At 38.0% G+C, this 27,825-nt stretch overlaps 1 protein-coding gene across 1 annotated transcript in view; it reads right to left on the bottom strand.

The window, feature by feature from the left end:
* Positions 1-1,553: 1,553 nt before the first annotated feature.
* Positions 1,554-27,825, bottom strand: part of RAMP3 (receptor activity modifying protein 3) — a 41,092-nt gene continuing 14,820 nt past the window's right edge. The window contains exons 2-4 of the mRNA XM_039549245.1: positions 25,979-26,008; positions 22,849-22,981; positions 1,554-3,447 (exon numbers count right to left, since the gene is read on the bottom strand). Of these exons, the coding sequence (XP_039405179.1) occupies positions 3,192-3,447; positions 22,849-22,981; positions 25,979-26,008 (419 nt within the window). The 3' untranslated portion in view covers positions 1,554-3,191. The remainder of the gene's footprint in view (positions 3,448-22,848; positions 22,982-25,978; positions 26,009-27,825) is intronic.

Raw genomic sequence — 27,825 nt, 5'->3', positions numbered from 1 at the left:
CCGTCCATGTAGAAGGGCATTTACACCATACACATTCATTTAATTGTGGGGATGCCAGAAATGAAAGAGGCTGTTAATTCCCCCCACATGAACATTGGACAGAGGCAGAGAGCATGCAGGATTTCCTCACCATTCCTTACCAATATTCCGAGGGATATTTGCTACTAATCTGCTTATGGTGAGGTCATACTCTTGGAAGAAAGTACTGAATTTTTTGTGTTCTTGACCATCTCTGTCCTTGGCCTGAAGCAGCTCTGTTCCTCCTTTGGCCTCCTGCTATTTTTCTTGAAAGAGATGACAGCCATCTCTGCCTTTGTCTTGGCCCTGCTACTCATCATCTTCTTCTGTTAACTCTTTGCTGAAGCTCTTATACCCCACGGAAATACACACTTCCCCAGTTGTTACTGAATGCAAAAAATCCCACAACTCACAGCAGTCAGCAATGTTGGGTAGCTGTCACTTCTCTTTTGGTCTAAACGTTGCTGGGATGAACCACTCTTCAGTTCTAGGAAGGATTTTGAACAAGTTATTTTCTTTCTTTTTGAATTTCTTTATTCCTGAGACTCTGTTGTGATATCAAATTAATTTGCAATTAATAAATGAGCCAGATTCTTGGTAGCAGATGTGATTTTCTTGCCAACGGAAACACCCATTGCGGGGAGAGGTAGCAAGGTCCATACAGTAGAAAATAATCACTAACTCACATTAACACATAGTACAACCTATGTCAAAAGAGTCAATAATTATCATTCTGGGTCCCTATTAATGTGCACAACTGTTAAGAACTGACTACTGCAGCTGCTTTTTTCCTAAAAACACTATAAATATTTCTCAGATTTTGACCACTGAGACTACATCAAATAACCAGTGTTGCTTCCCATGCATGGTTTCAACTTCCCTGCCCTTCTTCAGCTATATAAATATTAATGGAAGATCACACCTGGATGAAGAAGACACACAACAATGATTAAATTTTCACCTCCAAAGCATGGACTAGTGACAGAATCCTCTACCCCTACTCCACAGCACATGAAGTAAAATCTACTATTTCTATTTCTTTGGATCTCACATTTTTAAAGACTCTTTGAACTAGAGATTTTAAACATGGCATTCTTTTAAAGACCACAGTACACATCTGGAAGTATGAAGTCACCAAGCTTTCTTCTTCACTTAGTACCCAGGCCAATCTGTTTTATAAATTAAGCTTATGAATTATGATGACTGGTATCTCTCAGGTGACCTGTTCACCAGGTGAACACAATTTCAAACAAGTTAGAAATGGTCCAGAATTTTCCCCAAAAATGGCAATTAGGTTGAAATCAATGTGGTTTTATAAAAGTCAAAATTTTTGCTATGTGGTTTCCAAACCAAAGTTTTGAAACTTGCCTTGAAGCTTGCTGAACTTTAGGTAAAATGAGGATTAAAATGAAACTCCATGCAGAATATAAGATTATTTGGGTTTGGCCACACAAAATCCTTAACCAAACAATATTTTGGATAAAATCAATGGGTTGGGCTTTTTAATTGAACACTAGTTTTGGTGGTCCAAAGCATTTTAATACAGAAAACAACAGTTTAATAGAAAACTAAACTGAAATCCTTAGTACATTATTTCACTCTTCTTTTTTACAAAGAGCAATTTCTGCTAGCATCCAGAAATTGAGAAAGAATCTTTGGAAAAACACACAGGAAACACTTTTGAAATTGAATCATTCCAAACTTAGGGTAATGAAAAAACAAGTTGGTGCCTTCAACCCTCATGAAAGGATGTGAAAACAAACCAGTACAGCTTATAGGGGTTATTTATTTATCTATATACAATGTATGTAGATAAATAATCTAGTAAATTGAGCACTTGTAATTTGATTCAAGCACAGAAACGCTTCTCATACTCACAGACCTAAGTCTCAAACATGGAGCCAGAATCTTAATGGAGAAAATCGAACTATAAAATATATAAAACACAATTACTCGGACATTCAACTGTATTTTGTGTGCATAAGGTATGGGAAAATGAAGAGTCACTTTTAACAGATACTGCACACTTATACAACAGCACTGGACTGAAATGCATTTTGTGAAAGGAAGGTTTGCAACGCAGACAAGTTCTTTTGTTTTGAGCATATGATCTTTATTTCAATTATTACATAACTTTAAGATTTCTGAGTTGAGTTTTTTCTCCTTCCTCCTACTTCTATTCCAAGTCTTGATGTTCATACTTTAGTTCCCACACTCTTCACAGGACGAGGAATTTATGTACATTACTCTGAAAGGCACCTCAATCAACATGACACCTTTATATTTATTTGTAAGATATCACTTGCACAAATTGAAGTGAGAGTGAGGAGTATACAGTGAACACAAGTCATCAAGAATAATAATTATAAAAGAGGAAAAAAAAAGAGTCTGGCATATGATAGTTTCTTCATTACTCCTTAGTATATTTATAATCAACCAATTTCCTTTCACATTTTCCAGCTCTATAAAATAAGACCTGTACATCCTCCCAGAGTTTGTTTGTAAGACATACAATTCCAAGTAGCCATGCTTAAAGGAGTTTTATAAACTATTTTATAATGTGGCATGATAATTTCCCTGTGCAGATAGTCACTGGACACATAAACTGTTTCTTTGCCAGAACAATACTTCCCGTTTTTGATAATGATGAATTTGACTAGCTTCTAGGAAAAGCTGCCACCTGGTTACATCCAAGATCAGTTCCTTTGCCAGTGATCTCTCCCAAGTCACAGGGTTCACAGATGAAAACCTCGAGTGTCCTGCACAAGACCTGAAGAGATATCACTTCCCCCACGGTCAGTATTACACACATACAGCTTTGCATAACTCTACCAGCCAGCTTTACCCATAGGAAAGTAACTTTACCCCTTTTGCAGACAAGGGGTCCATTTGCCTGGGATCTCTCCTGTTTCTGGGAGCTGCCTGTGAATTCCATGTTGATGAGGCTTGATGGAAGTAGAGTTTTCCACCAGCAACACTCATGGTCAAGACAGAAGCAGTGACTTGCAGCAGCAGCAGCAGCAGGCAGCTCTTTGTCCACAGGAGCACCTCAGTATCTCACTGGTTCCATTTCAGCAGATCTGAAATCTTTATGCCAAGTTCCTCTCTCCATCCTCCTTTCTTAGTGCTTAGGGAAGAAAGAAATGAAGAAAAAGAAAGCCCAGAGGAAGAACTTACACCAGGATATCACTTCTCTTGCTGCACCATACTACCAGTGTTATCATGGCACATGTCAACATGACTGGGATCAAGATCAGTGTTATGAGAATTTCATCCGGTGGATCTTCCCAGTGAACCTTCTCTGAAGTACAGTTTGAAAAGAATTGTTTATGAATTCCAGTGATAAAGCCTTCTGCAAGGGGGTTTGGCCAAAAGCAACTTGCATTGTTGGCTTCACGTTCTGTGCACTGGGTAAAGTTGTCATAATACCTGCAAGAAGAAAATTAAGAGAAGTTTAAATAGAATGTATATGCATATTCCACTTAGAGAAATCTATGGAATGCACCACACGAAATCTCTGAGAGTGTGTCTATCATGTAGATACTCTGCTGAAGGACCTCTAATGGAAGCTGTGGCTATTCACTGCACAGTTAGACAGAAGGAGAACTGACTCCATGTACTAATGCAACTGAGAGACTTCATGTGAAATTCTGAGATCCCAGATGGACAGTGGTCAAACCCTTGTCTTTTGGGTGCTGTTAATACAGCCAGGATCTCCTAATGCCACTTAAGTACAGAAGTCCCTCATTAGAGACACCTACAGACTCTTTAAAAAACATGCACACAAATGTGCCAAGAATAGGATATTCTGAACAAAATATGGGTCATTTATGCCTCAATTGCCACTGGACATGATGTTGTGGCGACAATTATGATGTGACACTAGGACTGAACCACAATATGCAGTACTGTGTAAAAATTTTGGTTCTGTTGCACTCTCATGCAGTAAGAAAATAATGGGAAAATAAACACAAAGAAAATCAGCTTTTGACAAAAGTCCTCTTCTTTCCAACTCCAGCAAATGCCCAGCAGGGAATAAATGAATAATTTCTAATTACATGTTTGCTTACGAAAGGCTGGGAACTCCTTGTAATACCTAGCACTTTATTTCAATGCTGCATGTGCTAAAATTTACCTGTCCAGGAATAACTTGTATTTATGAGAATTGGCTACCCCTCAGGAAAAAAAAAAAAGGAAACAATAAGCCTAAATGAGTAATCATATGGATTTTGTGGTGTTATAAGCCAAAGAAATTCAGAAAGTGAATGGATATGGGCAAGGAGATCAGAAATTAGGAAGACGAAGAGTGTCTGGTCAGTGCATGAATAAGGCAAGAAATAAGGAAGCTGAATTATTTTCTGTTGCATTTCTTTTAGTCCTGCATGACTCAATAAACTCCCTTCAAAGGGGAATTAAAAATAAAAAGGAGAGAGCAAGAATCCACATGACACCTCCAGGGACAGCATCCTGTATTATTATAGCATTTGAAGACCCTACTCTCCCTTACAGTCCATATATATATGGTAACTCCTGATGAATTACTCGTTCTGACATTAAGTCCTACAGGGGACTAATGTTGACTCAATCCTTTGCTGTAAAGTAGAGGAGAAAAGACATTCAGTGTTTGGGCCAAGAATGAAGTCTTCTGTCTACTGTGTGTCTGTAAGGGGAAATGTCTGCCTGCTCATGCTACAAGCACACAGGTTGGGAACACAGCCTGCTGAGCATCTAAATTCTCAGGGCTGTGTTCACAGAAGAAGAAAAAGTCTCACAGAAAGGCCCTTCAGCAAGTCCCTTGCAGTTCTCATTCTCAAGGAGTTTGAGCCAATACTGCTTCATTCATAAGCTAATACACTGGACAATCTAACAAAGCCAAACCCTGGCATGAAGATGCATATATGCACAATGTATGTATATTTTAAGCAGAGCGACCAGAAAGGAAGCTTTTGTGACATCAGCAGCCACAGGAAAACAACAGGAAATAAGCTAAAAATAAAATACAAATATCAGCTGTTTGCTATTTTAGAAGTGTCGTTCTTCTGTGTGACCTGGTGGCATCCATTCTTTATGTCCTTGAACTAAATTAGAAGCTGGAGATGTCTAGCTGAATGTGGGAGATACAGTCCCAGAGGACCTAAAGAACAACACATCTAAAGGAAAGGCTATAAGGTTCAGCAGTCTACAATGCAGAGATGGAGGAGCATCCAGCTGCCCAGACAAGTCAGTGCTCCACCTGGCACAGACACCAGGCCAGACTCCAAAATGCTGGACTCTGTTCCAGCCTGCTCTGGGCCATGCTCTCATGGGCACCCTTGTGCCATCAATGGCTGCTGTTACAGCCACCTCAATAAGAAAACCAACAATAAATCCAGGTGATTTCAGCATAAAAGTATCCTAAGCTCAAAGATTTGATGATAATTTTTTTTTTCCTCTGTGTTTAAAATCCTATAGAAAATTCAGTATTCTAAGAAGAACTCTATAGATTTTTTTTTTTTTTCTTAAATGTTAGCTGGTGTAAACAAAAATATTTCCCACTGATTTTTTATTGCAAATATAACTTAGCTAGAAAAAGCTGGTTAAGTGTTGCCAAAAGGCCAGATAAAAATATCTTGGGAGATACATTGTATTTGAAATACTGAATCCCTAAGAGCCAAAGTAGCATAAAAATGTTATCATAATAGTTGGAATTCCTTATAATTTTTCCTTAAAACCTTCTCTCACCAAAAAAAAAAGGAAAAAAAAAAGCTACCCGCACTACAACTCTTTAGTTCATGCAATTGTGAGAACATAGATAAAGGAAAATCTCAGCTGTTGGTGAATTGCATGTCTGCCAATAAAGCTGAATTCACTTAAATATTTATGTAGTTGAGTAATTTAGAGTTTATGCACTGGAACAGAAAATTCATATTAAAAAAAAGATCCTCTGAGTGGCACTGTGGAACAGCTGCCTCAGAAGGAAGCAAATGCATCCTCATTACTACAGCATGGATGTTTTTGTAGTTGACCAACTGGTTTGCAATTTGTTGGCCTTTTTGAAGGGGGAGATGGGGATTAATAGATATTTAATTCCAGTTCAATTCTCCTATGCTTAGATCTTTTTATGCCTTAGGTAACTCTCTTTATTCAAATGATAAAGGCTGGAATAGGAAACCTTTTCATTCTGTGTAATAAAATGGTTACCACAAAGATGCCCTGGCCTCTTACTGGAGATACTTCAAAAGAAGTGCATTAAAGTTACACAACTTGCAAAAAGGAAGAACAAGAAATGATCGTTTCTATTTATTCCCAGAACAAATAACTGGAGAGCACATTGGAGCTCAAGCTTCTTCACCTCTCGGATTGTAAGAGGGTGTGGGAACATTCTTATTCTTTGTGCTGAGTCACAATTTCATCTCTTTTGAGCTAGCTACAAGGGACCTAGGTAGTACTCAGGAAAGGGATATTCACTGGGAGCCAGGTCACAAGCTTTGTGACAAATGGGCCAAAAAAATTAATACAAGTTTCAACTCAGCTAAGTAGTCCAATACAAAAAAAAACCAAATCTAAGCATAGTCTGAGCAGCAAAATTCATGTAAAGATGTGCTTTACCCTGATATGCTCAGGACAACTGTAGTTTCTATTGAGGAACCAACTCCTTGGTCATACTGCACATTATTGAAAATACTTTTAGAGACCATGCAATCTGAAAGGAATTATTATAACACATTTGTCATGAAAGACAATTTTCAATATTCTAGAATAATACTTCATTTTCAGAGCACACACACTTTTTCTCCTGTACTTCATGTTTCCACTAAACCAGCTAATAACAACCATGTAGTTGGGTTTTTTTGTTGAAACTGTGGAAAATTTTATTTTGTGTCTTACCCATGAGAAAACATATTTTTACGTATTACCTATAACCAAGAACCTGGACAGTAGACAGCTTTTATGAGGAATGGTAGTGGACACATTTGCCTTAGTGGGACCGTGTTTCACGGAGAGTCCACTCAAACTATTTAAATAGACAGCTGGGTTTATTACATCTCATCTATCTCAGGGTACACCATTGCCTCTCACTCAGGGCACTTCTCATTCTAAGTGGGGGCTTGAATCTCATCCATAGTTTCCCACATCTCCAGAGAGGAATGTGGTAAATTCTTGCTCTTTCTTCCTCAATATTCCTGCATGGGAAAACTGCAGAGATGACTGGTTTACAAAAACACAAAACCCACAACCCCCTCCTCCAAATTTTCATGAGACTAAGAAAACAAATAGATCGTTTAATTAAGAGTTTTAACAAATAAGCATTTTCTAATGCAAAATTGTAATCTGAAAGAATCCCAAACAATTCTCAAAAAGCTGAATAACATATATATGCTACTTAAGACAAACATTTGAGGGCATTTTCTGGCTGCAGCAAATAGACTCAGTGTCAGTTCCAATAGGAGAATTTTTCCACCTCTCCAGCACTCATGGACAGACCACCACAGAGACACTCAGCACATAAGCAGTCAGGAATGTTTTGCAATGGCTTAATGAGAAGGGCCAGGTATTAAAAACCAAAACACCACACTTTCACTACCCCATTTTAAATAAATCATCTTCATGAATACTGATATAATTATAGAAGGGTAGTGCAAGATACATATAATACACGGTGAGTAATTTTTGTTATTTTGAGTCCACTAAGTACTCAGAGAATACAGTGAAAATTCTCTCTAGCATAATTGAGTCTTGATGCAAACCAGGTAAAAGATATACCAGGGACACTCACTCCTGCTACGCTACAATCCCAGACAGCAATCTTGAGGCACTGTTCCAGGCCACTACAAGTCATGTGGTGTATTTTAATAAAGATGCTTTAAAACTATTTGCTTCCCCCCAGATGATTCAACCAAAAATTTCCTTATATACAGTCACATATTAAATTGAATTATCCTTGTAACCTCCACCCAATCTGGAATACGAAATGCTGAAATAGTAATAATACTAACAAGAATTATTGTATGATGAGAAAGGCTTTTCTTACCACATTTCCAGATGGAGGCAGAAAGTAGCAAAAAACCTCACAAAAATAAAAAGTCTGTTCTTATGTGAGATGCAGCCAGACTGTATAGAACTTCAGGGTGTAACAGCCCGGATGAACTTCAGATAAGAATCCGAACCTTAAGATGATAATTTCCTGAAGTTTTACCATCATGTTAAAATGACAGCTTTAGTTTTATAGTGAATTATGAGCCTACAAATATGGTGGAATATTTCTGAGATCTTCTCAGTCAACATCTCTCCAAACAGATTTGTGTCTGTATCCCACCATTCCTTTAATCACGTATCTTCTCCCAAGATGAGTATTCTCACAGTCACATTTTTACCTCCCTAATCAGATCAGATCTAATGTTGTGCAGCTCCAATACAGAATTCAGCCTGAAGAAAATAATGTGCTACAAAAACATAAGGAAGGAAATGAATGGGAGAGTAGGGAAACTGGTTTAATGACAGCATTATAAAATATAGTTTACTCTCATGCCACTAAATAATAGACACTGTGACAGGTTTACTCCCTTGGGCTGAAAATAATAAACAGATTCTGGTATCCTTTGAAGTAATTACAGATCTCCACCCTTAGTTTCACATCAACAGCTGTCTGGAAAATGCAAAATGGTTTAATAAACCTAACTAAAAACTCAGAAATGCACACCTATTACTAAATTGTTGTTAATTGCCTAAAGATACAACCAGAAAATGTAAATATAAAGAGCAACTATAAACAGTTACTTTACACACCTAATATCCATCTCCAATGAGCAACAGAAACCACCACTACATTAAGCAAATGCAGAACAAGGAGGTAAACAAAGCCTGACATCAGGTACTATGTTATTAAGATCAAGTATTTAGTAGCACCAGAATTTTACCAAGCCAGAAACTTCAACTGGCAAGCAGGGTTTACCTTCCACCACTCCTGGCCTATATTTTAATGATTACTTAGTTGTAAACTTGGCCCGTTTTTGGAGAACACCTGCTAAGAGGGGAAGTAATCTCTGAAGCCATCACTACATCACATCTTCAGAAGCCAACCACATAACTCCCTTGAATTAGACAAAAATCAGAAGAGTAAGTGAAGGCAAATCCTAATCCCACAAACACTTAAGCATACATATCCAGCTTCTTATAAGCACAGCATCTCGTAAGTAGCCGTCATTGACGATGTGTGGAAGATGTCCTTAATATCATGAATAGAATCATACATACATACTCCTTACAGTCAAACACATCAGGCTTGTGATTCTGTCAGGGAAATGCAAGTTTTAAAACCTCTTACTTACGGATCAAGTTTCAAAGTTTTTGTCAAGTTGGTCAACTACTGAAAGCCCATCATTTCCTCAGGTTTCTCACCAAAGTAGACAGCATGTTTCTGGGGGCAAGTATTGAAACACATCACGTTTTTGTGCACATCAATATTTGAAATTTTTACAACTAAAATTTTAAACCTTGTACTAGAACATGTGAAGGGAAGCAGAAAACATTCCAAAATTCAGAACCAAATCATAAGACCATCTTTTGATCTCCACTAAACACTTCTCAGTGCTGAAAATGGCAGATGCACAATCTCTGCTACCTCATATGCTTTTTCTCTATTATAGTCAGTTATTTCTCTACTCAATTCAGATTACTTCATAATGAGAGAGCAAAGGCAATACCTGACTAAGATCTGGATTTTTTTCTTTCCCATCAGCTGTGCATCTCCCCTCAATGTCACTAAGAAATGTGATGTCACCATTTTCTGGTGCATATCCTCCTTCAAAGGCTAAGCATGACAGAGATGAGAGCCCTGAAAAGCCAGTAACACCATTTTAAAGCATATTCCTACTATTTATTGTCATGTGCAACTTCAAACCAAACTTTTGCACGCTTAGAAACTATGCTGCCTTTACAGTCAGTGGAAACACTTAATAATTGTAGGGCATGATGCACAAGACAACTTCCTTTAAGCTTCTCCTGCCAAGGAAGGGAGTCCAGGACAACTAGTACCTTGGACAGATGAGTCCCACACCTGTTCTGCCTAGCAAAAAAAGCCTCACAAAAAAAAGCCAGCTAGTAGAGAATTACACTCAATTCTGCTACTGTCAGTGATGGAGAGACATGCAAGCAGTATGTTATCCTTGTATCTCTCTCAGCTCAACTCCTTCCCAAAAGCATTTCCACCTGAGTCACCATGGATTTGCATGATCCCTACTCCAGTCAGCGCAAGTGCAAGTTCTCTTGGTGCATGCAGGCATTTGGGTCAGCCACTGACACCAGTCACCTGTTGAGGTGGTTCTGCTTTCTCCCAAATATATCAGCCACTTTGTTTATTCACCTTGTAAAGTTTGCTACAAATAACAACTTATTTGTCTCCACTTTTCTCAGAATGTTCCAACTCCATGACAAAACCATCATTCCACCACTGCTTCCAAGATTAAATGCTCGGCCAGCTTCAGTCCAATCATCCAACACCTGGGCAGGAGCCAAAGTCAGGACGGAAGTTGCTAGCCCAGAGCTGCTCTGAGCTCATGCCGCATCATTTCAGGGGGTTAAGGCTTTTCTTTCCGTCTAGATGAACCAAGCTGGCAGGTGAACAGAGAAAATGTGGCTCTAATTCAGACTGGTGCTCCACAGCTGGGCCTCCAGACAGCCACTCCAAACAAGCAACCATGAAGATAATCATTTTTCTGACCAACAGACAAAAACTCACAGGGAAAGAAATAACAGAAGAGCTCTTCTTCATTCCAGCTTACATCTACAAATAACTGCTTCATATTCCATTTTTATGAGGATATTAAAGAGTATTTAAGTGTCACCTGCTGAGTGGAAGCTGTTATTAGATTCCACTTAGTCCAAAGTAGCACAAGCCTTTTATAATACCACAGCACTATTTCTTCAAGTGGAAAGAGGGGAGAGAAATATCTGGTAATACACATCTGTGAAATAGAAATCATCAGTCAATCAGGCTTACACTCTGAGAAACACCCACTGTAGCATCTCCATAGATTGAAAAATAAAATAATAAAAAAAACCAGACCAACAATTAATCTGCTTCTAAGTTGAACTTTTCATCATCATTTTCGTAACCCTCCTTACATAATTTTTATGAGCATATGTAAAGAACATACATTTTTGCTGATTATTTATGGAAAATGGGTTTTATATACACTGAAAAAATTCCTGTAATTAAAAAGCCACTTGTTTTGGGAGGAGAGAGGCTGTTGTGTTCTGTTCCAAGCAGAGCACAAATAATGGGAGTCAAAAATCAGTTGACTAATTATGGATCTTAAACTTCAGATTATGTCAGCTACTGGACTAATTAAAGAATAAATCCTTTTTGCAGTCTTGCAAAATAAATGTATTATCTGAAATTGCAATCTAGGCATGGACAGTTTACAAATAAGACCAAAACTGATGAAAAATTAACCACAAAATCAGATGAACAGTAACAACATTAGAAATTGATTTAAAATGTAGCATAAAGACCTGTTAGGGAAGAAGCCTAAAACAGAAAAGTTCTGCTGATCTACTATTCAAGTGCATGGTTATGTTTTGGCATGACTTTGACAGCACAGCATGTTCACCACTGAATGTGGGGTTTTTTCCTTTCTTATGTCTTCCCCTCTTACTTGTGGTGGTAAAGATACATTCCCTCTCCTTATGTAACTTCTTCTTGTGCTCCATGGCTTCCCAAGACTGTTCCAACATCTCATACACACAACAGAAGCAAATGGTGGACCCAAACGGCCTTACTCCTTATCCACAACTGTGTATGAAAGATTCAAGTGTTGCAACACTCCCTGGAGTTGCTTAAGGGTAAGCCATCAGCCTCCTAAGCAGGTGAAAAAAAATTATGTCAGGGGATTTTGGACAACATCCAGCCAGACTGTCTGCAGATCAGAAGCAGAGGGACCTTGAGACTGTCACCTGGGAAAGGCAGCTGTTTCTCAGCTCCTGGATCTGATGAGTTTATTCAACTTCTTCTTGGGCCCAGCTAAACTCTACCTCAGTGTAATAAGTAATAAGTAAGTATAAGTAATAAGTAATAAGTAAGAACAGTGTAATAGGGCACATCACCTGTGAAATGTTACAAACGCTTGCCATAAGAAAGCTGTTACGGGGTCTAATAATATTTAAGCACTGTGAGTAGCCAAGTGGTACGTTTTTTTTCTGAGCCTTTATCAAATTCCTCTTTGGCTGATAAAAACAATGACATATTTTCACTGTGATAGTAAAAAAGCTATCTGTTTTCCTGCATAGAAATAGCCAGCAGCAGAAACAAACTTACATTTTTGCACCTATTTTTTGTAAGTAGTAATACTAATAGTAATACCTTACCCCTGCACACCACAAATCAGCCTAGATATATATTAGATAAATATACTCCCCAGTAACAGGAAGCAAAAATCCATGATAGATTACAGTGCACCATGATAAATTATACATAATATAGAACCATCTTAAGATCATTTTGCTTCTTAAGCTACCTTCCTGCAGATAAAAATCAGACCCAGCGCCTCAATGATAACTGCTAGTCCCACAGGCAGACATAGAACCCAATTCTAGATGCCAAAATGCTCATTTTAACATTTCTATGTTTATGTTATAATGACACCTTAATATGAAATGGTACATTTTAGCAGTCAGTGAAATGTATGAAAGATGTTTGTATATCTGAGAGAAATGTAAAACATCAATTTCCTGGAAGCTGCAAAGAATTGTGCTCGTAATTGTTCATCAGTGCACTATGCCTTGACAACCTTTGATTTCCACTCCTTCTATACTCAGCTCTGACTTAGCTGCTTAAGAGTGCAGAAGACTGCATTTCTTGTCTTGGAACTACTTTCTGACACTATTCTGTAAAGATAAACAGAAATGCCAGAGTCCTGGCAATTAACCATGTAAAATACTTTTTTTTAAAGTATCATTGCATAATAAACTTTTGTAATTGAAACAAGACCCTGAATACAGAACATAATAGTATTAATTCATACCTATCGTGTTGTCAACAGTTAACCACATGACTAATAACACACACAGCCTGGCACAAGAAATTCTATTTTTTTGTCTCTGCTGAGTTAATCTCCATTATTGCACATTCATGGTTGATCCATTTAGAAAACAAAAATGTAGAAACTGTTTTGCAAACCAGAACAGAAGAACCAGAAAAGTTTGTATTAACTTTTCATTTTTGTAACACATTTATATTTTCATTTTCACTGCCTCTAAAAATACACTGTCCATTACATATGCATTGCATAATTCATACCAGTCTATCAAGTTATACCATATTATTTTACCACCAAGCAACTTTACACAGAAATCTTGTGCGTTGTTTTTTTTTTTTAAATACAGCCTTTAATAATAAGCTCCATGAAGACTGTTTTCTATTACTGATCTTACCTCAATAAAACTCAAAAAGGTCACGAAAGTTGTTGAAAGGTATATCAGCTGACAGTCCTGAGATTTAACAGCAGACTGCTTTCTAACATCACCTCTAAATTGCTTACATTGTTTTTTCCAAGTGACTTAGAATTATTATATTCTTGCATCTTTAACTATTTGTTAGTTAACTTGGAAATAAAAGCACTGACATACTGATGCCACCTTGTGAGTATAAGCTACCACCATTAGTCCAAGGCATCTACTGAAGTACACATCAATTTGACTCACATCACCCTTGCTAAAATATTGTAACTGGGGTCTTCAGGTGACCTAGATTTCATCAATGTTGAAAACTCTTCCAGAACTTTAAGAAAATATTGATATCAGTGACCTCTGGGCAAATGCCAGATTTCACTCCCTTTTTGAAAAAAAATACTCAGGGTAACAGGTGCTGTAACAGGTAATGTTACAGGTGTTAAAACTTGCTGAAAAAAGCACTTGAAAAACTGAAATCTGATATTAAAAACTGAAAGTTTTTCAGCTCTTGATAATGAAAAGGTAATTCTCTACCTACTTAGCAGCAGGCTCAGAAGATCCTTCTCTTTTTTCATACTAACAGAATTTTCCCAAAGATTTGCAAAATTATTGATAAATTGAAGAACAGAAAGATTTGAGCTCTCAAAAACCTTCAAGAGATGGATAACGGGCTGAAAAAGCACATTATTCTGGCATGATATGGTCATGATATGTTTTTTAAGGGAAGACCCAATGTCTTCTGTGGTTTAACAAAGAAAGTAAGTTATCCCTGATGAATAACAAATTCCAGTTGTTTTTTCCCCATTCCACTGCACTGTAGCCCTGAATACATGGCTTTTGTAGACTGTGATTACAACATGTATTGTGGTATTGTGGTATTGTAGTTCACCAAATCTGAGTTCTTGGTAGTTAGTGTATTTAATTCAGCAGCCTCCCAAAATATTGGCAAATTTCTCCTTATCCTCTACAATAAACCCATTTACTGGTTTCAAGTGAACTCTTCAAAGCAAGGTTTTGTTTGCAAAAAGCAAGATTTTTCAGTGTCTAAAACAAAAACCCAAGAAATCTCATCAGATGAAAAACTGATAAGGTTTTGCTAGTTTGTAGCATAGCTATGTCTCTAACATGCTGCAGAACAAATTGATGGCTTTGCATTTATAAGCAAAGTGGTCTGCAGGTCATCACAGAATGTATAAATGCCAGTGTTCTTAATACAGCAATAAAATTCAGAAGTCAGAGTACTTGACTAAAAATTCAACATTTGTGAATGCTTTTCACCACCCTTCTGCATCATGTAAGATGGCCACAGAAACACAGTTTTAGAAATGCATTGCTGTAATTCTGCACTAAAGAGAGAAAAAGTATTAGAAATGAGGATCCAAAGCCTTTCCAATACCTCACCTGGAATTATCAAATATACTTTATTTTCACAGCCATGTATTATATAAAATGTCTGTGCCTCTCCTTTATAATAAAAGTGAAAATTATAACTGCACTAAAGAACCATAGTTCAGCCTCTGCATCTATCAGGAGGGAAGCAGTTATAAGGGAATGAAGTATTCCTGCCTCATGTCAAACCCTGGCGTCTGAACTCAAACTAACCACTTTATTCATATTCATCAGGACATACTCTTATCTACACAATATAAACTAAAGCCAATACATTTCATATGAAAGTAATGAAGATTCACCTGAAATACAGATCCTATGAAAGATATTCTACTATAGCCCCAATAAGGGACCAACTGTGCTTTGCATTAACTTCACAGCAACTAGGATGGCTGACCCCAAAACAGCACGTGATTGTACACATCCTCAGCACAGCCCTGTACCTGGCTACTCCGTGACGCTTTATAAACTTCAGGTTTCTTTCATTCCCAATGTTTTGAATAATAGATGGCAAGCATTATTATTTCTGCAAAGAAAAATTGCTAGTCAGCCACCAGCATGATGGCAACAGAAGTGCTTGAATATGACGTTCTTTTCCATTGTTTTACTTCCTCACACCTAACTGATCTATAAGCTGCTTTGCTTTGCTTTTGAGAAGAAAGGCATGAGTCACAGAAGGAAAACAGTATGTTCTTGAAGTAACTGTTAACCAGCCTGGTTTTGCCGCTGCTGCCATGACCTCTAGGAGTTTTTAGATGGCTTTTTTAAGTACAAAACTACTGTAAGTTTTGATATGTAAAGAGGTAAAAGAAATACGCAGGTAAAAAAGATTAAATATCAGCATAATCTTCATTTCAGTGAGAGCTTAAAAAAAAGCAGCATCTGTATCTGTATGAGAAGCTCAAAGGAAGACAATCCTACCAAAGACCAAATGCTGGCATCTACCACACCAGTCCTTTTTCTATACGCCACCGAACACTAAATGGTAAATCAGCTACACTGACATGAGGGCACACAAAGTGCAGGTTTACTCAACCTTCCTTCACAGAGACACTAAACTGACAAAGAATATTTTCTTCTATAAGATCTGGACTAACAAAACTAGGAGGACTTACAGCTGGCTAAATAAGGGATTTTGGTCCCCCTTCTCAGTTAGATTTTCAGGGGAAAAAAAGATACTACTTTTCAGACACATACAGAACTTTAGGCAACAACATTGCAGAAGATTACCCAGAGACAAGGCAATACGATGGCCTTTTGTTGTGCAAGTACATTTGTGATTTGCAGCATTTTTATCATTACTTTGGCCAAGGTAAACCATAACCAATGTACTAGTCTGTCTACAGGGATACAAATTCCAGCACAAATACAGACGCCTGCCTTCTAAATGACACAAGTGAGGAAGGGTGGGACTCCCTCTGATCAGTGGTGTTCTGGATCTAAAATCACATGTGCTTGTCACTCAAACATCCAGTTTCCAGCAGCCTCCGGTTGTCTTTCACGTGAGAAAGTCACATGCAAAAATCCAGAATTGAGACTTTTCTGATAATATTTAAAAGAATGAACCAAAGGTGTCAGCTTTCTAATTGTGAGACCATTACTGTGGGAACACATTAGCTCACACGAATCAGTGGCTCATCTCAGCTGTAAAACAAACCCAGTGGTTTGTCTGAGATTTTCACTATTTTCACAAGGGATTTGTATTGAGATTTTATACTAGGGAATATGCTGACCCTATCTGGAAAGAAATGGAAGAGGTTGTTACCCAGGAAATGAGAAGGCTGAGGTACTCAATGATTTTTTTGCTTTGGTCTTCACTGGCAAATGCTCCAGTCAGACCGCTCAACTTGCAGAAGGCAAAGCAGGAATTTGGAGAATGAAGAACTACCCACAGTAGGAGAAGATCAGGTTCAAAAACACATAAGGAGCCTGAAGGTCCACAGGACCCAATGAGAGGCATTTGCAGGTCCTGAAAGAACTGGCAGAGGAAGTGGCTAAGCCACTATTCATCCCATTTGAGAAGTCACAGCAGTTCAGTGAAATTCCCATTGGAAAAGAGGAAGCATAACACACCTTTTTATAAAGGAAAATTTAAAAGGAGCAACTCTCCTCTGAAGACAGGCCGATACATTTAGGGTTGTTCAGATTAGAAGAGGCTTTGGGAAGACCTTGTAGCACCTTCTAGTACCTGAAGGGGGCTAAAGGGAGCTGAAAGGGACAGTAGTGACAGAACAAGGGGGAATGGCTTTAAACTGAAAGAGAATAGGTTCAGATTAGATACTAGAAATAAATTCTTTACTGTCTAGAACAGGTTGCCTAGAAAAGCTGTGGATGCTCCATCTCTGGAAGTGTTCAAGGACAGGCTGGATGAGGCTTTGAGCAATCTGGTCTAGTGGAGGATGTCCCTATCCACAGCTTGGACATCATGAATGATCTTTAAGGTCCCTCCCAACCCAAACCACTCTGCAATTCTGTGGTTTTCACAGGACATTCCTCTTCTGTATTAGTTTTGTCATTAGCAGCTGCATGCAATTGCTGATTGGTGTCTAGATCAGGCTTCCTGCAGTGGTCAGTGGGGAAGATGAAAAAACTTAGATAACCAACCAAGAAAATTACTCAGTTTGCAGGGTTCCTACATACACACTCAGCCAGCAGAGGTTCTTAGCTGCAAGCTTTAAGAAGCGAGGGCATATAATTTCATTCTGGGCTTCACATGTTTCTTCCAGAGTTTGCTTTCCCATTGATCTTAATGTGATCTGGCTTTCTTTTATGTAATATTTTACTAAGTTTCTTTGAAAACTAGGCACTTTTATGATTAGCTTAGTTGGGCCAAAATGAAACAGGCAAAACTCCCACTGACTTTAAAATTGAGCAACAGGATTACTTTTCCAGATTACATCAAATTTAGTCACACAGATTTTTTTCCTTAATTCATTTTTTCAAATCCTCAGCATCTGTACAGAACATGGGTGGACTCCCTCATCATCCTCAATGGGACAGAAAGTGCTTAGAGAATTAATATTTCATGTAAAGTGTTGAGGGAAAACTACACTAAGGCTGTACAGAAAAAAAAGAATAGCTATTTACAGTGAGAACAGACTTTGGGCCATGCTCACAGCAAAGCAGGGAGTTTCAGCAGGTACACACATACCTGCAATGAATCTGCTTCAGATGTACAGTTAAAGAAATAATTCACTCTCCTATTCTGATATGAACCGAAATTTAAAACATCAGAAAAATCAGACTTTTAACATCTTCCAGGTGCTGTAAAGCAATGTCACACAGCCACAGCCTCACAGCAAATTAGGGACTCCTAGAGCTGTAAAAACAGCTAAGAAGAAATGTAGGGATTGGAGGAAGAAGTTTGCTACAATCAGTTCTTTTTCTGAAACAGAAAATCCAGACCTAACATGTGTTACATGCACTACTTTGCTAGAATTCTCTTCCAAAACAAATTGCTATTTCACCCTTGGACTCCAAAACCCACAGCTACTCCTTGGCTGGTAAACACCGAATGACTGGCTGGGGGCTCCCAAAGTAGCAGGTATGCAACCGTAGACACTTGTGAGATGAGGGCTGCAACAGTAAAATTGGCTTGAAATAAGAGAATGGCTCACCTGTAACAGTTGATACAATCTGTTTATAGATGTAATGGATCAATACTAATCTTTTAAACTAAGAGTTTATGCTTTCCCATAATATATTCACTCACTCTTACAGGGTTTAAAAAGTGACTATGGGGCAGATTGTGTGACATTATTCAACAGTGCTATTATTCAACAGTGCAGACATGGCCACATCCATCTCTATGGCCTCAAAATTACTGAAATGTTAGTAACTACACTCAGAAATATGTGGAAAATGGGGATGCAGAAGAGAGAAGATTGGTGCTTGGGAGCAGGCCGAAAGCTTAACACTGAAAATCAGCATTAGTACATTTTGGTCCCACATTTCCATAGGGGCTAGGCCTAGGAGACACACGCAGATTTGTTTAGAGACTGTTTGTTCTAGCTAAATTGTTTCCAGGATCCAGTTAGAAGTATTTGAAAAACTCTTTCATGAGCTAAGAATAGAAAGTAATCTTATCAATTACAATAAGGAACATGTTTTCAGGTTCATGTAAGACAGCTCTGGGCACTCCCATCTTCGTCTGGCCACTTGCTTCAGAAATTAGTCATACCTGGCCTCTCAACTGTAGTCCCACACCAGGATTTATCACAGCAGAGTCAAAAAAAGTCTGTTTGTTAATAATGGACTTTGGTTTGTAGCCAGTAGTTGATTTTACATATTCAGCTGTAGTTGCTAAATATTAAGAAGATAACACAGAAATATAATACATGTATTATTATATGTAATACAGCACTACTAACATACTTGTTACTATAAGTAGATAGAAATATTACACGTGAAAAATAAAAACCTTTCTGCAATTTCCAGTCTTCTGGCAAATGAAAAGTATATTTGCTTTTGCTAATTCCCCATATAGCTTTCACCCCACTTTAGTCTCTGCTTATTCACTTGCCATGTACCATAACTTTGAGTCTTTTAAACAACCTCATTGTATTTTCATCTTCAGAGCTCTCTCTGAATAATCTAAAGGCCTCAGCAAAACTGTGACTAGGTAAACTCCTACTCTTCTGTCAATGAAGACCTCCAGCTGTGTTTTAAAGGTTTTACTTTTCTTGTAAACTATTTGTGGTTGGCCTTCATACCCTGATGTCCAAGCAAGAACAACTGAAACCCACCACATCTAAATGACTTAAAATATTTTAAAATTGCACTTTGATCCCTCATCATATTTAAGCTTTCAAATACTTTTGAACAATTTGACCCAGAGTACTTGTATCCTAACTAATTGCAAATCCTCTGAGAAATACGCAAAAATTAATAGGGAAACTTTCTCCTAATAGTGCTTCTGTCAAACCTTACCTGAGAATTTACTGTTTATATGTGATCATTTTGTATTTCCAGCAAGACCAGTATTAGCTATGGAGGCTAAAACTCTCATATTGGTTTGCAGTACCAGCTGCCAAACACAGGAGCCTTATCTGTTCAAAATCAGTGAAAAGGCTGCTTTTTAAAGAACACAAGTTTGTTAAGAAGGTCAGAGATGTCAGAGAACTTTACAGTTTAATTAAGTTACAGCAAACTGGAGTCACTGCAAATTCTCTCACAACTGTTTGGCCAAACAGTGAAACACTATAGATAATTGCTATTTACAATCCCATAACCAAATGACAGCCATTTATACCGAAGAGCTAAAACTCCTTCATGAAACAAGGAATTTAGAAAATTAGCAGATTTCCACTAACTGTTACATTTCAATATAAGTTGCAGAGATTTCTAAGTGAAAAGTGCCATGCAAAATTTACTGCATGAAGAAACAGTTTCTTTTATACAAAGCTCCCAGTTTTAACCCACTATCTGATCAGGCTGATTAATTGTTACTGCTGGAGGCTAGATACAAAATCAGCACAAACTAATACTACCATGTTTGAACATCCGAATTTTAAGTGCCCATGGCTAGATATATGAGTTTTTCATTACTTTGTCAGATTATGCCAAAGTGTTTCTGTCCCACCTTTCAGGGCTCCTCCAATGAGCTGGAGAATTAGCCTGTATGTGTCCCTGCCCACAGCAGGAGGGTTGGAGCTAGAGGATCTTTAAGGTCACTTCCAACTCAGGCCATTCTGTGATTCTATATGCTTCTTATAGAATGCATGACATCAAATAACAATGTCTGCTCTCAAAAGAGTAAAAATCTTAAAAGTCTGCTGCTTCTTCAGTGCAATGAACCTTTATGATAAGTTTGTAATCAGACTTCTAATGCTTGATTAATCCTTGATTTAGGAAATAAATTTCAAAACAAATTCCTCCTGCTACTCTCTTCAAAAGTAGAACTTGAAACATTAAAAAAAAGGTGTTTTTTAAAATGAGTATTATGTAAAAATGTAAGATTTTTCTTCTATAAGAACCTTGAACTCTTCTGGTACTGCTTTTGAAGAAAAATGAGCAAAGCCTCAGACTCACCAACTTCTTCAGAAAAATTGTCTCGTAAAGGGAATGAAAACTACACCAAAGAGTGACCACAACTGGAAAGGATAAAATCAAGGTGGATTCTTAACTCTAATTAAAAGTCAGGAAAACTCAGAGACTTCAGTCACCTCCTAACCTTGAAAAATTCTTGCACCAAAATATATAAACTATTGAAGAAATTTTAGCAAAAGTCTTCCAAAAAGCTGCCTGTTTTTTCACCTGTATTAATAAAGGCACAGTCTAATATTTTGGCTCCTATAGGTACTTTTCACTGCTGCAAGTAATCCCATTAGTTGAGGTTACTTATCAATACAAACAAGATACCAGCAAAGAACTCTTGTGATTATAATACAATTGTAATGAAGATAAAATGGAGCAAAATTACAGTGTTTCCTTCAAAATAAATAAAACATCTCATACCTAGATGGGTTATAAAATTAAATTTATTGCTCCATAACATACAGATATTTATTAAATAAATTTAGCAGTACCAGCACTGCAAGGATTTTCTTTTTCTTTGTATACACACACTTCTCTGTCAGATTTGACTGCAATTTCTGCAAGCTGGCTTAGAAGAGCCAATCTTCTCTTTGTCTTCCCGACAGCTGGAGAGAGCTGCATGAGTGCATCTTTCACTCCAATACCGTAAGATTTAAGAATCTACCTTTTAACAGATTGCAAGATTTTAAAGACATAAAGGTGTACAAATAAACATGCTAAGAAGGAATAGCATCTAAATTCTTAATATGCTTTCAGATTATGAAACATTATCAACAGATGGGGCATTTCAACACAGATGTCAGTGGTAAGGGAGTCAAGGGGAACTGCTGCAACACAGCACTGCAGTCCAACATTTCATTATCTGTAGAGTCTGTCAGTGATCAGCTAGTTAAAATATTGCATAACATGACACGACACTAAACAGGAGACAAGATCAGTGATCCTGTGAGAACATATCTGGGGCTCAATGACACTGTAACAGGTGTGGTGACAGCTGGCTTGGGGCTGCTCTGCCTCCACAGCAGCCTCCAGAAACAGCACCAGCGTGGTTTTGAATGCAGGAAGATGTTCTGCTTCAGGCTGGCTCGTACCACACCAGCTCTAGTTCACTTGAGTCTCATTTTCTGAAGTGCTGAACACCTGCAGTTTCCTCTGATTTCAGCTGGTGTAGAGGGTACTCAGCGCTTCCGAAAACCAGGCATTATGCATGAGCAGGCATGATCTTAAGAAGCAGATGCTCCACAAAGCCAAAAATGCCACCAGTTTCACAAGCCCTGTGAGTTTTCTCCAGATCAGAATTTGAAGCGTGCAGCTTTATAGAGAGATGTTTAAATATCTTCAGTAACTATGGAACAGGAAAGAGATTAGAGAATAATAATGCCACCCTCACTACTGTCAGTCTTGCAGTATTTTAGACATCCAAAGAGAATAGGTGGTGCTCACTCTCTCCATGCTATCTGGCAGGCAAAGAAACAAATGACAGCAGGTTCAATAGGACAAATCATTTTAAATTTGGATAGGGCAGTTTCATATGAGGTGAATTTCTGAAACAGTGTCATCTTACTGAAAAAAGGAAATCAGAGGAGGGAACTGCATTGCTGTCAAGAGAGACATCAGCACGATTCTAAAAGCATTACTGCTTTAGTGGTTTCACAGAAAAAAAATTACTTAGGGAACATTTGCCTAAAATGCACAGAAATATAGATTAAATGTAAACACAACTGTCTGAGGTAAATGCAACAGCAGCTAGTATTAATTAGCCCACTGGTTAGTTTTCACTAAAGTGGACTATTTTGCACACTCTTTATGTTAAGAGCTAGGTCTCTCTGTGTGCACACGGCCTTACTGCAAGGACTTTAGAGCTACAGCTTAGCCCTCTGCAAGTGGCAACAAAATACAGAAAGTTTTCTATTTTCTGGCACAAAAATATTTTATATGCATTAGGGGAGAACTATTAAAACCAAAACTAACACTTACATGATAAATTCTGTCAGGTTGCACCACTTTTTTGAGTCCACTTTCTTCATCATCTCTTCAAAGAATCTTCCACAGGCAGGCAACTTTTCTAACATGAGAGATTCATTGCAGAGCTCAGTCTGTTGACGTGCACCTAGGAAACATCAGAAGCACCTTTAATCACAAACACTGAAATAGAAGCACAAACACATCACTCAAATTTGTTCATGCAGTTCAGCTTGCCACTTACATTCTCATAAGCTTAGCATTTAATTTCCTAAGCAATTATAGAAAATAGATAAAATACATATTTACATAAATATGTTAAAAACATAACCTGGTATAAAAAACTAAAGGTTAACATATATAGTACTGCCTTTTAAACCTAGCATAGAGGAACCTATCTAATCACTTTTCTGATCTTACTTAGGTACTATCATAACTTATTACCACCCATTTGCATTTTTAGTTAAAAGCTAACTGAATTCCACATTTCAGTGTAGAAAGCACTTTTCAAGCTTACACAGATGCATCCCATTCAACTAACTATATTACTGTGAAATTACTTTAACATTGGAAATATCTGTATGCCTTACCAGCTAAAGGGTGTGAATCTCCACAATCACAGCTTTTTCTTTAGTATATATACTAAAGGAATTGTCTAGAGATCAAGTCCTATGAGGAACAGCTGAGGGACCTTGGGGGTGTTTAGTCTGGAGAAAAGGAGGCTCAGGGGAGACCTTATTGCTCTCTACAACTGCCTGAAAGGAAGGTGTAGCCAGGTGGGGTTTGACCTCTTCTCCCAACTAACAAATGACAGAACATCTCAAAGTTGTGCCAATGGAGGTTTAGATTGGATATTAGGAAAAATCTCTTCACCAAAAGGGGTGGAACAGGCTACCCAGGGAGGTGGTTGAGCCACAACCCCTGGAGGTATTTAAAAGATGTGAAGATGTGGAATTTAGGGACAAGTATTAGTTGTGGACTTGGCAGTGTTGGAGTAACAGTTGGATTCAATGACCATAGAGGTCTTTTCCAACATAAACAATTCTATAATTCTGTGAACTACCTACAATATCCAAATGCTGAAATTACAGCATATAACCACTTGCAAAGAAAGAGTTAACCTTGACTTGAGCAATCCTGTAACTTTCTCAACCTATAAAGGCAACTCCATTATATATAATCAGTCAAATGTTTTTTCTCATCCAGAATGTGCCTGCATGGGAGTACAAAGGTAATATTTTGTTATTTATTATAAAATTGAAATTCTGAAAAAATTCTCTTCAGACTAATGTGCTTGATTTTGAAAAGCCTGAAACATTTTGTTTTGATCAAGCCATAAAACGTCTTGCTTTACCTCTACAGATGCCATTATTTTGACCATTCTTCTGTATAAAAAATGCATTAACATTGAAAATTACCTGTAAATATATGTATATAAACATATTTAATACAAATGCCTAAATTAAATTAGTCAGAAAAAAGCGTGTGTATTTCTTCCTTTCACAGCAGCTCAAATCCAAGAAAAATATTTACCTGAACAAAACTGCAAACCTAACAAACTGGTATATCAGGGAATCCTCCTGAGAACTCTGGAGGAACACCTTTTTTTAAGAATAAAGCCAAGAACAGACAGTTTACTCCTAAAAAAATTTTCACTGAGAACATATTTACACCAGGGAGAGGAGGTACTTCTTTTGCTTCTATTAGTTACTTTGAAAGCAGGATCCTATCACTGCTGAAAAGAGCTGGTGGTTCTACTTTTATATTGTAAAAGCCAAACACATTGCCAGATGAACTGAGGTCAAAACCATGCAGGACTTTGCTTGATAAGAAGTACAGAGAAGTCCTCATGGCCCCATTCCTTACTATCCAGTAAAAAAAGTCCCAAACTCTAAGGCAAGATGACTGGTCTCAGGCTTCAGATCATAATCCAGCCATCACTCAAACTTGAATATCTCCATTTGAATTGAGGCATGTGATTGTAAAACAGGCTTGAGTGAACATCGTTTCACCCAGGAAGGAGCTGGCTCCTTTGGAGCCTGGGCAGGAGCACCTTGCAATTTAACTTCAGCTATCACAGCTGACTCCTTAGCTGGTGGTCACTCTCTCCGTGATGCTGTATGACAAATGACAGCCATCTCATCTGGACAAATGAACACTTTGCTTTCACGTATTTTCCAAGAGCAGCAGGCCCATGACGGGACAGCCTATGCTGCACCTGAGACCATATGTTTACAACTTCCTACAGACCATAAACCTCTCCAGGCATACAGCTGACTCACTGGGACCTAATCCTTGCTCCCTCATCATGTCTGACTGTCAGTGCTCTTAAAGCTGATGTGAAGCCTTCATCCATGTCAGCAAAAAGTCAGAACTACAATTAATCACCAGTGGCAGAAATGGCAAAAATTACCAGAGAGGGCCAGCATAATTTCATCTGTGGGAAATTAACGTTATAGCATGGATCTTGCCTACTTAAGTGTTCCTGTCAATTCATCTGGCAGCTGCAGTTACCAGTTATACTTTCCACAGCGAGATCTGCAGATGAATGCTAAAGTTGTGCAGAATTCAAAACCAGATATGAAAATTACATAGCTGGCAACCTGAATCCTGCACTGATGCTTTGACAAAAGTTACACAAAGCTGTTTTTTCTGGCAGGATATTCTAAACAGCCAGCTATCATTTGATTTATAATCAAATCCAACAGACTACAGGTTTTTCTTCCGCTGTGTCACGTGTGCTGACAATTTACTCCAGCCCCTTCCCAGAAAGGTGTTTGAATAGATTTGCCACAGACTTGTATTTTGGTTGTCTCTCTTTAAAACTTCGATATTTTGCAGGGTCATAGAAAAAAAACCTCTATCAGAGTTATTTGAGCACAATCTGACAACACAAGAGTTTCTGTCTAAATCCCTGATCAAAAGAGTTCAAAATCATGGATAATTCTACAGTTTCACTATCACTATTGAGAACGGCCTTTACAAAACACTACAGCACTCTCTTTTCATACAGCCAATGGACAAGACCAGTTGAAAAAATGCATGACAACTGACTAATTGAGATGAGATAGGATGGAAGTGTTTCTCAAATGGCAGCCATTAGCAAAACAGAAACAGAAGTTTGAATTTTTGAAGTAAAACTCACCTGCAAATCCAAGCGTCATTAGACCATTAACTAGGAAGGGAAAAAAAAAAAAACAAACGAGATGAGTTAGATACCTCCACACACTCTTATCTAAAATGATTAGCGCAATTACAAGCCAAGTAGCGGATAACTATGTTTCAACAGAATATTCAAAATGCTTATTCAAACATTAGTTTCTGTTTTCTTAGAAAGTGTCTGAATAAAATAATGAGCACTTAGAGAACATTGTTTTTAAAATTCTTTTTTTCTATCCTTTAAATGGCTGAGTCAGACTTGTTATTGGTTTGTCTATAGCACTCCTTCCTCTAGTTTCTAATATTAAGGATTAGGGACAGGGCAATTTTTACTTTAAGCTTCTTAACGGTGAAAAAGTTCACGAAGATGATGTATACACTCAAAACATAGGTGTACTGCACATTCTAACATGGGGAAAAAAAATCCTTTCGTTGTTAAGCAAACACAGCCATAAGAGAGTGTGTACTCTCCTCGTTTAGAAGCATATTGCTGTGTTTAAGTCTCCAGCTTTTGCACAGTGAAGTCACACATTTTGAAAAACATTACAATCAAAACCTATAAGCTTCTTATGCAGAAGTTCCACTAACACAGGTATGTCAGAAGAGCATCCAAATGGAAACAGACTATACCAACAGAAGAAGCCTTCTGATTAACAATTTTCAGTATATCCAGATGGATTAAATTAACAGAAGCCCACCGTGTTTGCACAGCTCCTGCCACAACCAGGATTTTGTAAATATAGCTAAGAGGGACATGGCTTCAATTATTTTTGATGTCCCACTGAAAAATAAAAATTGCTGACAAGTCTTTATAGTGTTAACTTCACATCAGAAATTAAATGAATGATTTCACACAGATGGGTGCCTCCCTGTTTATACAATACATGGCACCCCAGTAAAACAAATCAAGATATACATAGCAGCTTATCAGTACCAATCATTGATCTAGACCATGGTCACTGGGATGTGCCAAGCTGTCAGTTGAGTTAACTGAAAATTTTTGTGTACATGCAGGCAAGAATTTAGATCCTTCTAAGGAACATATTTTTCTTCCAGGCAAGCATTAATCTTAGTTATTAATGACCCAGAATGCACTGTGAAGAGCAGGAATTCACACATCGGAAAATTGTGCTGCATCCAAACACACAGAGATGAAACTCCATAATACACTCTGATGGCTGTATCTCTTTCACAAATAGAGCACTTTGCTTTCCAGGCTATTAGCGGATGGACAAATAAATATACTTGATTCCCTGGGTAGGTTTTTCTTGAATCCTCATTTGAAAATGTGCCTTATCGACCACAGAAAACTGAAGATCACATTAAAAGCACACACTTTACTATGAACCCAAGCCCACTCACTCTGGGTAAAGGGTTCTCCCAGGATGCATTGTCCAGTTATCTTAATCTATCACAGTTTGGCTTCCCTGGTTGGCTGTCAGCCTCTACCCCTCGTCACTTCCCCAGAGCTTCCCCATTGGTCCCCGTTCCCTACTCCCGCCTTTTCCCCGCCCCTGGATAAAACCCCTGAGTTCAGCATTGTTCTTGTCTTTGCCCTTGAATCTTTAGCAGTGTAGAAGCAATAAATGCTCCTGCTGGAACTCATGCAGAGGCCCTTCCCATCTCTTTGCAACTGACTTAATACTGAAGGCTAGCCGTGCGTTTGTGTGTGCGTGCATGCATGTGACCCCACAGAGCCAAACAGTACTAGGCACTCCCCTGGCAGATCACAGACTGCACCTCCAATTCTTATTCTATCAATTCCTGTCACTGTGCTCTAGATCTTTCATAGTTGTGGCTGCAGTAATCCTCATAAGACCACAGCAATACAAA

The sequence above is a fragment of the Corvus cornix genome, chromosome 2 (assembly GCF_000738735.6).
Source record: "Corvus cornix cornix isolate S_Up_H32 chromosome 2, ASM73873v5, whole genome shotgun sequence".
NCBI classification, from domain to species: Eukaryota; Metazoa; Chordata; class Aves; order Passeriformes; family Corvidae; genus Corvus; species Corvus cornix.
This window is presented reverse-complemented; position numbering and strand designations above follow the sequence as displayed.